Source organism: Colias eurytheme, chromosome 1, assembly GCF_061535395.1.
Source record: "Colias eurytheme isolate Ceu_HAF_F1 chromosome 1, ilColEury1 Martin Lab GWU primary, whole genome shotgun sequence".
NCBI lineage: Eukaryota > Metazoa > Arthropoda > Insecta > Lepidoptera > Pieridae > Colias > Colias eurytheme.
Window position 1 is genome coordinate 6,685,457 of NC_142980.1, and position 18,456 is coordinate 6,703,912.

The 18,456-nt window shown below is 34.2% G+C and overlaps 1 protein-coding gene and 1 pseudogene across 2 annotated transcripts; both read left to right on the forward strand.

Annotated features, from left to right (window-relative positions):
- LOC149911048 (uncharacterized) lies at window positions 1-2,441 on the forward strand (annotated as a pseudogene).
- A 1,225-nt stretch (window positions 2,442-3,666) lies between these two features.
- Coq8 (ubiquinone biosynthesis protein COQ8, mitochondrial) lies at window positions 3,667-14,782 on the forward strand. 2 transcript variants are annotated; one of them, XM_090102348.1, is made up of 9 exons: window positions 3,667-3,830; window positions 4,136-4,721; window positions 5,157-5,373; window positions 11,285-11,494; window positions 11,881-11,996; window positions 12,571-12,733; window positions 13,187-13,389; window positions 13,715-13,867; window positions 14,073-14,782. In XM_090102348.1, the coding sequence occupies exons 2-9, from the start codon at window positions 4,143-4,145 to the stop codon at window positions 14,358-14,360; spliced, it is 1,929 nt and encodes a 642-aa protein (XP_089958474.1). In that variant the 5' UTR covers window positions 3,667-3,830; window positions 4,136-4,142; the 3' UTR covers window positions 14,361-14,782. The 2 variants fall into 2 exon arrangements, with proteins under 2 accessions (XP_089958474.1, XP_089958477.1); XM_090102351.1 differs by having other exon boundaries at window positions 4,416-4,721.
- The last annotated feature ends 3,674 nt before the right edge of the window (window positions 14,783-18,456 follow it).

Here is an 18,456-nt window from a genome sequence, read left to right on the forward strand (position 1 = left end):
ATGGCAAGTCAAATTCAACCACGGCCCCCAGTTCCCGGTAGTTCTACTATTCCCGGCTACGGCGGCGGTCGTGGTTACGGTAGAACAGGGGGTGCGAAGAATCCCCGGATTACAGTAGGCCGCCAAACCCAACTGACCCTCGCAACGTACAACGGACGCACGCTACGGCTCGACGAACATCTTACACAGCTAGAAGAGGAGCTAGGGAAGATAAAATGGCATATTCTAGGGTTATGTGAAGTTCGAAGAGAGGGAGAAGACACCGTAACCCTTGAATCGGGGCACGTTATGTACTATAGAGAAGGAGAACGTCTTTCTGAAGGAGGTGTGGGTTTCCTGATTAATAAAGTCCTCTGTCGCAACGTTGTTGAAGTCTCAAGTGTTTCCCCTAGAGTTGCGTACCTTATAGTGAAGCTCACCAACAGGTATAACCTGAAGGTGGTACAGGTCTACGCACCGACATCGACCCATTCTGACGAAGAAATCGAAACATTATATGACGACATATCCAAAGCCTTACACAATACCAAAAAGGCACATTTCAACGTTGTGATGGGGGACTTCAACGCTAAAGTGGGAGTACAAATGTGCAGTGAGTCAGCTATAGGACCGCACGGTTTTGGAAGCAGAAATCAGAGGGGCCAAATGCTTGATGAACTCGTTCTTCAAGAAAAGGTCACAAAGGAAATGGACCTGGCAAAGCCCTGACGGTAAGACCCAAAATGAGATTGATTTCATCATTACGGACAAAAAGCGTATATTTAGAGATGTCTCAGTGATTACAAGATTTAATACGGGTAGTGATCACCGATATCTTAGAGGCACTTTAAATATTAATTGTAAGCTTGAACGAAAACGAATGATGAAGTCAACTCTCCGGCCTAGTATGCTAGAAACTGTCGCGGAACCTGAAAAATTTCAATTAAAACTGAGCAATCGATTCGCTGCCTTGGAAACCACCGATGATATTGATCAGAGACTTAACCAAGTGGTAAACATCTTAAAGGACGAAGGCGGAAAACTCTTTAAGAAGAAACCCACCGGCAAGAAACGTATCCATCTACGGCGAGGCGTGAGACAAGGTGACGTAATCTCACCGAAATTGTTCACCAACGCGTTAGAGGATATGTTTCGGACCCTGGATTGGAGAGGGTGAGGCATCAACATCAACGGCAAGTACATCTCACACTTGAGATTCGCTGATGACATTATCATTATGGCCAAATCGCTGCAAGAACTAAAACAAATGTTGAACGACCTAGTTGAATCTTCCTCGCGCATCGGACTCCGCATGAACGTAGAAAAAACAAAGATAATGATCAACCATCATGTGATACCGGAGCCGATTAACATCAACGGAATCTCTCTCGAGATAGTTCAAGAGTATGTCTACCTAGGGCAAACGCTCCAATTAGGCAAAAACAATTTCGAGAGAGAGATCAACAGGAGGATACAGCTGGGTTGGGCAGCATTTGGGAAACTTCGACGAGTCTTTGTGTCGTCACTTCCACAATGCCTTAAGACGAAAGTATTTAATCAGTGCGTCCTACCAGTTATGACCTACGGAGCCGAGACGTGGACACTGACAGTACGACTGGTCCACCAGCTTAAAGTCGCTCAGCGAGCTATGGAGAGAGCTATGCTCGGTATTTCTCTAAGGGACCAAGTCCAGAACGAAGTTATTCGCCAGAGAACGAAAGTCACCGACATAGCTCAACGAATTAGCAAGCTGAAGTGGCAGTGGGCCGGTCATATGTGCCGCAGAACGGACAACCGCTGGGGCACACATGTCTTAAGCTTTGGTCTGGTGATCATGACGCACAACGCTGAGGTATGCGCCCCGACGCAGCGTCACCACGCAGCATTTACCTTCCCTGCGGAGAGGTGGTCAGTTGATTTTGCCGCAGCTACCAAGGTAGACGTGAACATGAACAATTTTGCTGTAATTATCAAACTTTTATGTTTTTTGTCTTTATTTTTATATAAAGAAGGATAGCTGCGAACTAATTCTATTATTGTCTACGAAAAAATTCATATTGTCGCATTCATATATGCCGTGACGCATACCCGCACACCGCAGCGTTCAATCGAGAATGACGCCGCGCTGTGCGGGAGTACACCTCCCCACTCACCGCGCTTGCCCTTCGCCGCGGACGCATACTGCGACGGAACAAGAGAACATTGTCGACGTTTTTCATATGATTGAGTGTCCGGCATCGCAAACCGTATACCTCAGCGTTGTGCGTCATGATCACCAGACCAAAGCTTTAGAGTGGAGACCGCGGCTCGGCAAACGTAGCGTAGGACGCCCTGCTACACGGTGGAGTGACGACATCCGCAGGGTTGCCGGCCACAATTGGCGGCAGAGAGCCGTCGACCGGGCTCAGTGGCGTGCATTGGAGGAGGCCTTCGTCCAGCAGTGGACAAACAAAGGCTGGTAATGGTATCCATATGATAATGTTAAATATAAATATTTAATACTATAGATTACCATAGTCATTCAATACATGTATACTTATACAGAAATTGCTAGTTAGAGCTAGCGCGCACGAGCAACTTTGTCTCCGCAACTATTTTGTCTCTCCCATCAATTGTATGGGGAGTTGCGTCTCTACGTGCGCGCACTTTCATACTAGCCCATGGGTGGAGAGACAAAATAGTTGCGGAGACAAAGTTGCTCGTGCGCGCTAGCTCTAATGGTGGATCCAGTACGTGCGTGTGGGGGAGGGGGATAAGCGTAACTTCCCCTTGACTAGAAAATCCTAACCCAAACGTAATTTAAAATATGAAATAATGATATGATTTTCAAAGAACTTTACGATTTTTTTCTATCAAGAAATTTGTAGATAAGTAAGTAGGTATATTAGGTCCTTAGATTAGGTCATGGAAAAAGCCACTCAAAACTCAAAACTCAAAAGCCGTCTGACATAAAATGGGGCCTTATTTATCATTAATTATTTACACAGTTACCTCGATACTAATCAATTAATTACAAAGCATAGTTGAATATTCATTAACTTTCTATTGTCTAATTAAATTTATTATTTCGTTATTTGAAGCTGATGTCCTGAATTACATGTTGACTGAAAGCATAGATAGAAGTAATGTCACTATATATATACATAACTAATTCCTTGTCATAATATTTTTTGCTTTTATTGAACGGATCGTCATATTATAATGAAGACATTTTACTGTCTCAGTCTCAAAATATTTCAAGAGAGCAAGACCAATAAAATTTTAGTGCACTCATTCTATATTTTATTAATGTTCAACCAATATTCGTCATTAGTATTCGTCAGAGTCGTTCAAGTTATTAAAACTTCTATTTTTTTTTTCATCTCTCATCTTTTATCACAATGCACATAATCACTATTACAATATTATTGTATTAGTTACTCTTTACTAACGATAGAAGTTTAAGTTAATATTTTGTGTCGTATAGATGTCGCAGTCAAATTGTATTATTTAGCTGTTTACCAACGCTTGGCATTTTGTAAATTGGGACAACCTGTATAAACGGGAAGAAAGGTAGAAAGGGTAGAAAGGTAATCTCTTAGGGTATTCTAATAATCTGTACAATATTTATTTGATTATCTGTTTTAAGCTGTCAAATACTGACAATTGACATTGACATACATTTGAATTGAAGTTTTGCACCGAGTGACGAATGGATCATTGGATGTTAATTCGATTTGAGATATGATTTTGGGTTTTAAAATTGTAATACTTTTCATAGGCGGTGATTTGTGATAATAATTGAATGTAATAAGTGAAGTTTTACATTACATACATTAAACATTACAATAACAGTTTGATTAAAAATCACTGTAAGAAACAATTTCATTAAATTATAAGAAATTAAAATATTTAACTTTCATAAATTGAATATTGCTCAACCTACACACATTCAAATTTAAATGCATTCTCTACCTTAATATCTGCATATTCATTTATAATTTATATTTTATTTATTATTATGTGCAATTTTAAATTAAATATTATGCAATAATATACCATTAACTATGAAATTATAAATAACCTTGAAGATTACACAACTCTGAGCTTCTTATATACTTTATTTATGTGACATGTTTAACCTTTAAATTTTCTGTACATTTCACTTAACTTTCAGGGATATTATGTCTCATATTAACGACTTCATAGGTGTAGTGAGGGGTATTCGTCAAGTTGTGGAGGCTGGTCTTAAATTACAACAAGAGAGCACTAGACTAATATGGAATAACTCAAGCTTTAAACCGCTAATCCAAAATTGTCCTTCTAACACCTTTACAAATAAAGCAAACCCTGATACACCTAAAGATGTCTTCGAAAGAGCTATGGTTGTGGTACATGGTCTTAGGCAATATGCTCTAATGCATGTACCCAATTTTAATAGTAATGTTGAAAAACAGACTATGGATGCCCAATTGCAAGATGAGATTGAACAACTGAACAAGGAATTTGACAAAACATTTGAAAGTTTGAAGAAGTCACAAGCACAATCTAATGTCTCTGGATCCATATCTTCCAATGAAATTGTTGTGCCTTTAGAAAAGTTGAAATCTCAAGCAGATCGGCTCAAAGTAACTCCAATTGTAACACCTAAGGTATTAGAACATGCATCAGATCCAATAGAAAAAGTAACATCTATTAATGTTGAGCAGAGTAAACCATCTCCAGCAGCTAAACCAGTTGTAAAGAAGAAATTAAAAGTATCAGTAGGTATTTATTCTATTCATAACTTACTAATACTTAAATAATGAAGTTAAAGACAAGTAATTGCCCTTCATTAACAAAACTAACCATATAATAATGCATAATTCTCAAGCAGAATGTGTTGCACAGTCTTATTACTACATACAAAATCTACATAATATTAACTTCTTATACAACAGGAATAATATAGGTGCACCGTACAGGCATAGCTAACAACAAAATTACTTTTCTATAAATTAGATTGTTTCTAATTGTTTCTAAATTCAAGGTTGCGTCATGGCAATATCACGTAATGGAGTAAGGCAATGATCTTGCCAATGACGTTTTACTTCTGACACATGTGCTTGGTACACACACTCTTTTGTATACATTACATATTCATATAGGGCAATATTGTATCTAAGTTATAACGTATACATAATCATTTCTGTTCACAGTTGAGCGCAAGTTCCAAACCAAGAGTAGTTCCATCTTCACGTATAGGTAGAATGATTTCATTTGGTTCGTTAGCAGCTGGTCTGGGAGTGGGGACAGTGGCTCAGTATGCCAGGAACACTCTGCAGTCAGTAACGGGGAAACCAGATGACACCAGTAATGCATTCCTCTCTCCAGCCAATGCTGAAAGGATTGTAGACACACTTTGCAAAGTAAGAGGTTAGTAGACACAATATATATTTTGAGTACAAATGTTTGGCTTTGGCTAACATACTCATGTATAATATAATTATATTTCTTGCTTACTGAAACAATACAAAAATATTTTCCACATTTGAGCTTCTGGGATATTACCATAGAAATCTAAATAACAAGACACATAGAAGTGCTATTATGTCATAATTAGTATGAAAACCACTGTCGCCAAAATCCACACATTTAAAACGATATCTAGACAGTTCACACAAGTAAACTATGCCTTTTATTGGACAGCTTCATTTTAATGAAAACTAACATAAATAATAAATTTCGCATTTTAATATGTACCCTAAATCACGACTTTACGGTTTATTTTAGTATAACATCCCTAGGTACGTAAGATGTTTTGTTTCCTTTTGCTTAGAAACTTCAAATACGAAAAAGTTCGGCTACTCGACAACAGAGGGCGTTAATTTTTGATAGATATAACTTTTAACCTCAACGCATAGAAATAAGGTTGAAATTTCATTAACGTTCATTCAACGCTTTAGTGATGTAAGACTTCATCAGCCTTGTTATCGATAGTTAAGTGATAGTTAACAAGTAAGAAATATATAGTTGTTGATTTTAATACAGTGGTAGGCTCATCTCGTGGGCCCACGGCAGACTGTAGGTACATATAGGTATAAGAAATAAAAACATGTTATGTACTTAAATATTTATTTATCTATATATACAAACTAGTACATACATATATACAAATAATAAAACAGTGTCTGTACATTATATATTAAAAAAAATGGAGGGGGTTTAGAAACTGAGAGTTTAAATTTGAAAATCTCGAACACCTGATGCAGAACTGCGCCAGACCACAAAAAATTATAAGAGTTATAACAATTACTTAATGTACGTCTTTTTGTTGTGACATTGAAATCATCTTCTTTGAAATGTTTTTAACATATCCTACTATAGCCTGTAGGGAACCAATTTCTTTTCCCAGTCGCGGATATCCATTCGTCCTTAATGTCAGGACGGCGTTGTGGAAATCTACAAAGAATATATTTAACATAAAATAGTTTTGTCAACCTAAGCGAAGAATGTCCTTTATTGTATATTTAATTAATGTGATTCTGTATCGACAGTAAAATTGTCCGAAAATGATTGTATCGATGTACTTAGTTTAAAAAGTTATATATCAGTTATAAAAATAAAATAGAATTCAAATTAAAATATAATCCAATTATTCCATCAGTCGTCATATTACGCAAAAAAACATCGTATTACGATATCGAAAAATTTTAACACATCACATCACTAGCTTGCGACTATTTACTCTTTATCGTTAACAATGCAGTACATTGCTTCTTGTAATTGTCATTTGATAACATCTGGCCGTTATAACAACCGACCTGTCAGATGTTGACAATAGTAAAAGGCAATGTATAGCTAAACGTGATGAGAGGAACGGTTGACTGTGTCATTCGTATTGCTTGTAAATATTGTTTAATTTTAAGGAAAAACGGCAATATTTATAAACAAAAATACTTGCCGGTGAAATGTTATTCCTTTATTAGTATAATTACAATTTATGGAAGAATTTCCGCACTGGGAAATGCTGCAACACACCATGTTTACTCACGCACGTGTCAGAAACAACTGAACAAGCGACCACCAAGCGACGAACAGACTTGTGGAATGGTAACCACCTGAGCGGCGACAATGTCACGCGCGCTTACGACTTCTAGTGTCTTGTTATTTAGATTTCTATGGATATTACCCTATATCAAATTTAATATTCTACCAGCTGACCCGACAGACGTCCTGTCTTTGCGCAAATTGTCAAACCCATGAAGGCATATGGCCGTTTTGTTTTCGCATTTTCTTAAATTTTTTTGGCACAAATTTCTTAAGCTCTTCTTTGAAAAGATCCTTCCCCTGGCAATAACAGACACATCAAAATAAGAATTGTCTAAACCGGTCCAGCAGTTCATGCGTGATTCCGTGACGAGAGAAATATTTATTTATTTTTATTATAGGGTCAACCGGAGCAAATGCAACTATGGGGCTATGGCAACTAGTTATCATAACTAATTTATTAGAGTTGTTGTAATATATCGCCACCTATGATTCAATAACTCAACGACTAATAAATCTTACAAGTAATAGATGGTGCCACTACGATGAAAACTATTTGATTGATAGGCCATTGTGTCAAACCGCTATTTTAAAGTTGGTGTGCGTAAAAACAGGTGTCGAGTTTTACAGACAAAAAAATTGTTTAGGAGTGATTTTTTGCAGGTGTTTTTGATTGGACACGATTATCACAAGCCGTTAAGCATATTTCATTTATATTTTTAATGCGTTAGTTGACTCTATTTTGTGTTATTGATGCAGTTACAATTGCCTCATGAAAATTTCACTGTGGGGTTATTGCAACTGTGAGGTTAGTTACAATAGCCCCTTATATTTTTGTATGAAACTAAAAACACTAGTGATGTGACAGTGTCGATATTTTTATTATGTATCCTTCTTGGTAGTCAAAATATACTTTCTTTATGATAAATTAAAGAAGAACCATCGATTATTTCTTCGATATTATACCCAGAGACGGGTTCATAAGTAAAATTAAAATTAGATAAAGCGTGGTTAAAGACTATAAGTAACTAAAAACGATAGGTAGGATAGTTCTGTGATTGTTCAAGTAATTTTTAGTTAACGGTTGATTAACTAATAAACGTATTTTGTTTGGTTTACGTTTTTAACAATATTTAACACAAAGAATATTATTTGTTCTGACCAAAAACTAAAATTGACTTAGTAGGTAGTACACTGTAATTTTTTTTTTGTTGCGATTTAAAGTGGTAAATCAAAGTAGGTACATGAGATTTTCCTCTAAATAATGCGGCGCCATCTACGATCGCAACGTTATTGTATAGATAACGTTATTGTATATATATATAGAATAATAAAAATATATCGATGAATAAGTTTTTTGCATTCCCCACACTAATTCTCTAACAAATAGTTGCATTTGCCCCACATTTAGAAAAATAAGATTTTTCCTGAAAACTCGTCCTTGCTACACGGTAATCCAGTTCAAAATCCTATGAATAACATGAAATCTCATAAATATATTCTATATTCGTTGTTTTATATGAAATAGAAGAAGAGCTATGGCAGTTAGTTGCATTTACCCCCGACTAGGGGTTAATGTAACTTTTTCTACCAATTTTAGGAAATATTCTCACTACCAGTTATTTATAAGACTACTGTATTGCTTGATTGGTTTAAAATAATCTTGAATAAATACAAAAAACAATAAATGGGTCAAATAAATGACCAAATATAAAAGGAGATAACTGCAACCGATCAAACTTGAGACTTGTTATTTTTTAGTTGCATTTGCCCCATATTATTTTATTAGAAATATTTATTTTTATCTTTTTTTATATATAGTCAACCGGGGCAAATGCAACTAAAAAATAACAAGTCTCAAGTTTGATCGGTTGCAGTTATCTCCTTTTATATTTGGTCATTTATTTGACCCATTTATTGTTTTTTGTATTTATTCAAGATTATTTTAAACCAAACAAGCAATACAGTAGTCTTATAAATAACTGGTAGTGAGAATATTTCCTAAAATTGGTAGAAAAAGTTACATTAACCCCATGTCGGGGGTAAATGCAACTAACTGCCATAGCTCTTCTTCTATTTCATATAAAACAACGAATATAGAATATATTTATGAGATTTCATGTTATTCATAGGATTTTGAACTGGATTACCGTGTAGCAAGGACGAGTTTTCAGGAAAAATCTTATTTTTCTAAATGTGGGGCAAATGCAACTATTTGTTAGAGAATTAGTGTGGGGAATGCAAAAAACTTATTCATCGATATTTTTTTATTATTCTGCGTGTGATTTGTATCGTACTATTGTGTATAAGGGAACTATTGCTACAATAACGTTGCGATCGTAGATGGCGCCGCATTATTTAGAGGAAAAACTCATGTAGGTACTTTGATTTACCACTTTAAATCGCAACAAAAAAAAATTACAATGCCCCTACCTACTAAGTCAATTTTAGTTTTTGGTCAAAACAAATAATATTCTTTGTGTTAAATCCTATTAATATTATAAAGGCGAAAGTTTGTATGGATGTATGGATGTTTGTTACTCTTTCACGTAAAAACTACTGAACCGATTACAATGAAATTTAGCACACATATAGAGGGTAACTTGGATTAACACATAGGGTAGGTTTTATCCCGGAAATCCCACGAGGACGGGAACTATGCGGGTTTTCCTTTGAAAACGCGGGCAAAGCCGCGGGCGGAAATCTAGTATTGTTATAAACGTAAACCAAACAAAATACGTTTATTAGTTAATCAACCGTTTATTAAAAATTACTTGGACAATCACAGAACTATCCTACTTAGTTTTACATAAGAGATTCACAACTTTGGTTTCGTAAACAATGAAAAAAACAAATTCTTATCATCTAAAATAATACCCTGGCTTACTTATTTAACAGTCTCTACAAAAAAATCGTACACAACAATCATTTTTTTAAGAATACCTATAAGGTTTTAACAATATGTAAGTCTCTAATAAATCTAACACACAGCAATCACATTTTTCAGGAATATAAAGTTTTAACAACATTTAAGTCTCTAGTCTCTTTATAAAAAATCTTACACAGCAATCACATTTTTCAGGAATATACAGTTTTAACAGTAATTTTAAAAGTAATTTGCAATTTTTTGTTCCATTTCTTTGGAAAATACACCTGGTCTGCCAGGTTTCGGCATTTTAGCACCTCTCGTTCCATATATACGATGTACAATAGTTGATCTCGGCACCCCATACTCTGCAGCGGCTGCATAACTATTTAATTTTTTACTACGCACAGCTTCCAATGCTTTCATAAGATCATCTTGCGAGTAGCCAACTTCTTTTTTGCGTTTGTAATTCCTCACCATCTGAAATACCATTGAAGTATAGTAATAAACACTTACTACTTTGACTGCAACATGCCGTTACGGCCTGCAGCATTAATATGTTAAGCAATAATAAATAAATAAATAAGTTAGCATTCAATTAGAATTCAGTTTATTGATCATTTGTTTTACACGTTCATTCACTGCTCGGTAGTTAAACATTAAACATGTCTACCTAATTTTATGATTTAGATGTTTCTCATCATACAACTATTGTTTAAAATATTTAGAGGCAAAAAAGACGACCTCGTTTTTAGTTATATTCTTTAACCACGCTGGTTTTATCTAATTTGAATTTTACTTACGAACCCGTCTCTGGGTATAATATCGAAAAAAAAATCGATGGTTCTTCTTTAATTAATCATAAAGAAAGTATATTTTGACTACCAAGAAGGATACATAATAAATTAAAAATATCGACACTGTCACATCACTAGTGTTTTTAGTTTCATACAAAAATATAAGGGGCTATTGTAACTAACCTCACAGTTGCAATAACCCCATAGTGAAATTTTCATGGGGCAAATGTAACTGCATCAATAACACAAAATAGAGTCAACTAACGCACTTAAAATATAAATGAAATAACTTACGGCTTGTGATAATCGTGTCCAATCAAAAACACCTGCAAAAAATCACTCCTAAACAATTTTTTTGTCTGCAAAACCCGACACCTGTTTTTACGCACACCAACTTCAAAATGGCGGTTTGACAAAATGGCCTATAAATCAAATAGTTTTCATCGTAGTGGCGCCATCTATTATTTGTAAGATTTATTAGTCGTTGAGTTATTGAATCATAGATGGCGATATATTACAACAACTCTAATAAATGAGTTATGATAAGTAGTTGCAATTGCCCCATAGTTGCAATTGCCCCGGTTGACCCTATGTATATACATATAGAAGATCTATATCATACTTATTCCGACAGGTGCTGCTCTAAAATTGGGACAACTTTTGAGCATACAAGACGAGTCAATGATACCGTCGGACTTGCAGCGTATTTTCGAGCGCGTGCGTCAGTCAGCCGACTTCATGCCCACGTGGCAAGTAGAGAAAGTTATGACGTCACAGCTCGGGCCTGATTGGCGAAATCGGGTGCAGTCCTTTGAAGAGAAGCCGTTTGCTGCTGCATCTATAGGTTTGTTGAAAATCTATGAAACAAACTCATCTAATTTCCCTCTTTGATCATAAAAGATCAGGTTTTTAATGAAAAAAAAAATTGTGATAGGTTTTAGTTTATTTTTTTATTAATGACCTTAAAATGATATCTTGCATTTACAATACCTCAAAATTCTTCATAGATTTTAAATACTCGATACAGTCTGGTGATGTGTGTAGTTTATATGAAGCTTTAAATGTTGCAAAGAAAAAATAATTTAAAAGTGTGTCTATAAAATTGGATAGAATCCTCCAAAGATCCTTGAAGTCTCTATATCTTTACTTTTCGTTTAAACTTCGAGCTTCAAATTGACTACCCTAATTGGTTCTCTAACAGACAATATTGATTAATATTTATTTAATCAGGCCAAGTGCACTTAGCGGTTCTACACAGTGGTCAGGAAGTGGCTATGAAAGTGCAGTACCCGGGTGTAGCCAAGGGAATTAATAGTGACATTGACAATCTTGTTGGTGTTTTAAAGGTACTTATTATTTTATTATTTATTTCAACTTTACAATAAAATATTCATTTATTATTATATGACAATGATATTATAATTATTTGGTTTGTTGCCATCGATTGTTAGGTAACCCCTTTAATTTTTAATTTAGGAAATAAGAAAGCAAATAAATGAATATATATTTTTTTCATGATTATAATAGAAACATTTATAAGTCTATTCTACCTTTCTACTAACATTTCAGCCTACTCACTGCTACTTACACTAATTCTACAAAATGATTTATGTAGTTTTTGAAGTGAAAACTTCTTTAGCGGCGTTGGGTATAAAATCTTAAACTCCCGTCAGGACACGTGGCCTGATCGAAAAACCGTAAGACGGATGTTTTTTTTTTGCCCTTATATTCCATGCGTAAGACGGATACCATTCCAAAATATCAAACATGCTGAAAGTTAATAATCAAGTTTTCACTTCTGCCGGCATTCTCGGAGTGCAACCCGTCTTTTTTTTAAATTATTCATACCCTTTTAGACTTATCTTATTTATCTTCAAGTGTGTAAATTAAAATTGTAACTATACAAATATATTTTTCTAGGTATGGAATGTATTTCCGAAGGGCATGTTCATAGATAATGTTGTGGAGGTAGCGAAGAAGGAGCTTGCTTGGGAAGTAGATTACATTCGAGAGGCCGAATGTACTAGAAAGTTCAAGAGGCTTCTAGCGCCCTTCCCCGAATATTATGTTCCTGAAGTTATAGGTACGTTTTTGAAGTGAAAACTTCTTTAGCGGCGTTGAGCACTTTTTCTTTAATGGGTATAAAATCTTAAACTCGCGTCAGGACACGTGACCTGATCGAAAAAGCGTAAGACGGATGGATATCAAACATGCTCAACGTTAATAATCAAGTTTTCACTTCTGCCGGCACACCCGGAGTGCAACCCGTCTTTTTTTTTAATATTTATTTTCTCCTGTGATGAATGTATAATGTGAGAACGTTTTTTTCAAAGCTATTTTTTTTGTTAAATACTGCTGAATGCATAATTATTGTGATGAAATTACTGTTGCATATAATATAAAGTTGATAATATTAATTATTTTGTAATTAATCATTGTTTTTATTTTACACATAGAAAAAATAAACATAAACACAAATAGACTATTTAACATAGATTAACTGAGTACAGAGAGTGCTTTATTTTTTTTGTTATAGACGATTTATGTGCGCCAGAAGTGATGACCACAGAGTTAATAGATGGCCAGCCCATAGACAAGCTATTCGATGCAGACGAAGAGACGAGATACGACATCGCTTATAAAATCATGCAGCTTTGCTTGCGAGAGATGTTTGTGTTGCGTTGTATGCAGACGGATCCCAATTGGGCGAACTTCTTTTATAACACCAATACTAAACAGGTAAGAAATATTAGTATGCGTAACAAACGTTATTTTCTGTGGGACTTATAGGTGTTTTTTTTATGTATTTTTTTGCATTGTTTGTGTCATGTGCATAATTTTATAAATGGTGTTCGTGAGCTGTTTAAGTAAATATTACTCTGTGATCATAAATTAAAAAAAATCATAGTTTTAGAGCAATTAGCTTTCATTTAAAGTTGGATGTGAGTATTTAATTTTCAAGATTTATAGAATGAGCACTTGTGAAAATCCGAGTGTAATGAAGTGACGATGATGTTGAATTTTGTTAATTATGCTTTGATTAATGTTGTTTTCATATGTTTAGTTGGTTCTATTGGATTTCGGAGCGACGCGTGAATACTCGAAAGAGTTTATGGATCAATACATTGAGATTATAAACGCAGCGTCAGAGGGTGATCGAGATGCTATTCTACAGATGTCGCGTGATATGAAATTCTTAACTGGTTACGAGTCTAAGGTGTGTAATTTAAATAATGTTGGTTTTTTAGCTTTCCTATAAAAAAACACATTTCATATCAGTACTCCATATTTCTTCAGATTGGTAGATTATTATAAAAAAAAAATACAAACTATGCCATGAAGTAAATTCCCATTTTGTACAGGGAATACTTTCAAAAATTTCCCCTTTTATGTGGTATCTAATGTCTATTTTCACATTTCAGCTAATGGAAGAAACGCACGTGGACACCGTTATGATAATGGGCGAAGTATTCACCAAAGAAGGTTCAAAGGGCTTCGACTTTGGTTCACAGAGCACTACTAAGCGAATACAATCCCTCGTGCCCACAATACTAACGCACAGACTATGTCCACCCCCAGAAGAAATATATTCCTTGCATCGCAAACTCTCTGGCGTCTTCCTACTCTGTTCAAAATTGAAGGTCAAAATGAACTGCCGCGAAATGTTCCAAGATATTTACAGGCAGTATAAGAGCAATGGCTTCGAGTGAACGTTAAAATAAGTACAAAGACGAAATAAATCGCATAAACTAAGCTATCATGACGGATTTCTGAATTCAGCAATCAAAAAAATTATGATATAAAATAATATAGCATTTGTGGAAAATTAATAAATTTAATCGATTAATGGTAAAATTATATTTTTAAAACTCTGTGCTAACAAAAGAAACTTATTTTACTAATAAATTGGTTTGGTACAATCCAGCTGTAACAAAGTAAAAGTTGAATTTTTATGAATAATGCTACCTCACATATTGTATTTATATTGTAGGTACTTGGTGTTTATAAGTATTAACATAATAAAAAGATACAAATTTTGCCATTTTTCTATGTAGATATAGCGACTAGCCTGTATGAAAAATATTTTGTAAATTAATGTTGAATTAATAAAATAAATGTTTTATGTTAAGAATGTTTTTTTTTTCTTTTTCGATTCAAAACATTTTCAAACATTATTCTAATCCAGCCCCTACAATTACATAATAAAATGAATAAATAATAGCCCACTTGAGTCTTGATAACTTACTATCAAATCTGTAAAGTCATATCAGTTTTTGTTAATTTTTTACTGTTTTAAGGTAACCTTTGTTTTAAAGGTAACATGCACATTAAAAATTGTGTTTTATATATTACTAGCTTTCCGCTCGCGGCTTCGCCTGCGTTTTCGTTCCCGTTCCCGTGGATTTCCGCGGTTAAACCTATGGACCTTTCTCAGGTCTCAAGGTATCTCTGTTAGTACCAAATTTATTCAGATCGGTTAAGTAGGTTTTGCAAACAAACTTACATTAACATAATTATAAAATTAGAAGGAAAAGGATACATATTTGAAGAACAAATAGAAATAAAACACAAATAATGAGTGCGCATTTTCTGTATATTATAATAATTCCGTAGAATATCGTTGGCCAGCACTCTGAAGGCTAATATGATCTAAATATTAATTGGTTCTTCTAAAGAAAAGCAACACTTAGACACAGTAGACACTAAGAATATTGCAACATATGTATCACGAACATGTATTCAGTGTAATCTGACAAATATCTGTAGGTATAAGTATAAACAGTGATAGTACAGAGTGCTACAGTCCTTCAAGATAATTCAATGTGAAATTAGTTTCATATAAAACTTTTTATTACGAATATACTTCAATAGAATATGAACCTAATAGAATTTTGTCACCAACCAACTTTAAAGTACAGTATATTTTTATATTACTCGGAAATACAACATTATATATAGCTATAACATGACTTACCCTATGAGTACGTTTAATTAGTTTGCCGTTAATTTGACCACTTATGTATTGTATTTGATACGTTTGTTGGTTTACAAAACCTATAACGTTTTAAAAAACAGTGATTTGTGTAGGCAAGTATCACCGTCCTGTGGGCAGATTCCATCTGACACCAAATACCTACTTACATGAATTAAAGTGAATACGTTATAATGTGCGAATTGAATATTGAATATAATAACATTATGTTATAATATTTGACACTGTTCTAATACTCTACAGAAGGTCGTTACGTTAATAACTAACATTAAAATTGTACTAATTTTAACACATTGAATCTAAGTAACAATACCTACTAACAAACAACTACATTGATAAAACTGCAAACATTAATTCATTAAAATATTTTATATCCTGTCAGGATATTAGTTGGAATATAAACATTAGATAATAAATAATTGTGGTATATGTCGGTAGTACATATAGCAGCCCCCCTAGTCAAGTGGCTTTCTGTTAGCGTAGCGTTCAATAGAATAGACTACGAATGTATGAGATTGACGTAGGCTGTAGATAAACGTATCTACAGGTTACGTCAATGTCATACATTCATAGTCTATTCTATTGAACGCTACGCTAACAGAAAGCCACTTGACTAGGGGGGCAGGTTACTTAATATGAAAAAGTAGAGGTTGAATTGATAATTCTTTGATAGAAAATATACGAGGTTCATCATCAAGATTTAAGGCGCAAAATCTTAAGCAAAGCAATAAAATTCTATTTAAATTGCTGCTGATATGAAATTTAAAACAAAAGGTTGAAGGACACCACTATTAGTCCTTCTATCAGTTATACATTAAAAATGGCACAATCAGTCTTCATGAGTATTAAGTAATCGATAATTATATATGTAGTTACGAACAAAAAAAAGCAGTCATTAATTTTTTGTTGTAATGAACGAAATGTACCTATAATATGAACGAAATTCTAGGAAGTTTAGGTAATAGTGGTGCCTTTATAATGTGTACAAAAGTTTAAGAAAAGTTAATAGATACTTATGCAATAAGCATCTACTCGAATCAATATAATGATAAAAAAAGGCGATAATATGAAAGATTATAAAAACGAGAAGGTAGTAACACCCTGTATCAATCTAACTTTCCGTCCGTGACGTCCCAAATCAACAAGAATGTTGTTGATTTCCAATTTCTTAAAATTCAAAAGTTCATAGTTTGTGTGGCAGAGCTTATTGGTGTAATTCACTTTTAACAAATGTGAACAATTTGGAAAAGGTAGCACGACCCTTTAATTTTTTTGGGACGTCAAGAGACAGTTAACACTAATCGCACATGTTGGCCTTTGAATAATTATGCATTTCATTTATTTAGGTAAGTAACAAATTTAGTTTACCTGATCAACGCAAGCAGCTATTACATTTATTTGAAACCTATCGATTGTGGTTATTTTGAAACGTATAATAATTTTTAAACGTTTAAAATAGGTAGTGTGTCGATTGTCATGGTTGAAATTTTTATCTAACCAACGCCCGATATAAAGGGTGATTTTTTTGCTGGTTTCTTTTTGGCAATACTGTTTTTGATAGATCACGCGTGAATCGTGTCTTGTGTCTTTATCAAACTTGTTCAGTTTGGTCTATAATTTAACCATGAATCGACTTACGAACGAACAACGCTTGCAAATTATTGAATTTTACTATCAAAATGCATGCTCGGTTAAGAGAGTGTGAAGTCGGTTAAGAAGTGCGCGATGCACTTCATCGATTGGCGATTTTATTTTTTTTTGCCCAAAATGGAAGAATTGGACATGCCTCACACGTGGTTTCAAAAAGACGGTGCCACATACCAAACGGCACGCGAAACAATAGCCCAATTGAGAGCCGTCTTCGGCGAACAGTTTATCTCACGTTTTGGGCCCGTCGATTGGCCGCCTAGATCGCGTGATCAAACGTCTTTGGCCTATTTCTTATGCCTACAGGGATAAACCAGCAACGATTGACGCACTGGTAGCCAATATTGAAGCATTTAAGTATTCGTGATATACAGGCCGATATGTTGTAGAGAGTGTGCCGAAATGCGAATGGGCCATCTAAACCGGAGCCGTGGCCATCATTTGCATGAAATCATCTTCAAACATTAAATTATATTGATCGTTTTATCAATTCCATTATAGATTACATCAACATTTTCAAGTTTTTTGTGTTTTTTTTGAAAATCAAATCCTATACCTCTTAAAAAATCACCCGTTATAATAATGTATTATGTATCACATTATCTATGAAAGGCTCTCCTCTCCAATAAATATTATCGGTCGATCTCTCCGTTTAAAGGTAATTCTTCGATTAGTTTTGACAAGCTTTTCTCAGATAATGGATTTCTATGCATGATAATCTATTGTTGCGAATTTTGCATTAGGATTAATTATTACCTAACATCGGGCGTAAGTGCGAACGCTTTATTCAATAAAAATTTTATACATTTTATAAGTAGTAATATCAATTCAAATCGTAGGTGGTCATATTCGTCGTCGTTTATCGTACATTTATTACAATATGAAAACTAACGACAAATTAAACGATTGTGTTAATTGGGCTATTTTGTAAATAAATTCGAACATATTTTTCTATTTCTAACTTAATCACTAAAATAATAAAAAATATACATAAACATTTTAAACGAATATCTTAAAATGACTCAACATATACTTTAATACTGTTATCGATTTACCAACATTGTTAGATATCCAAACAAAACATTACGACCAACATGTATTTTTCCTACTCGTAATACTAATCAAGGGTCTAAATTGTGTTACAGCAAAATTTAACTAGTTATAAA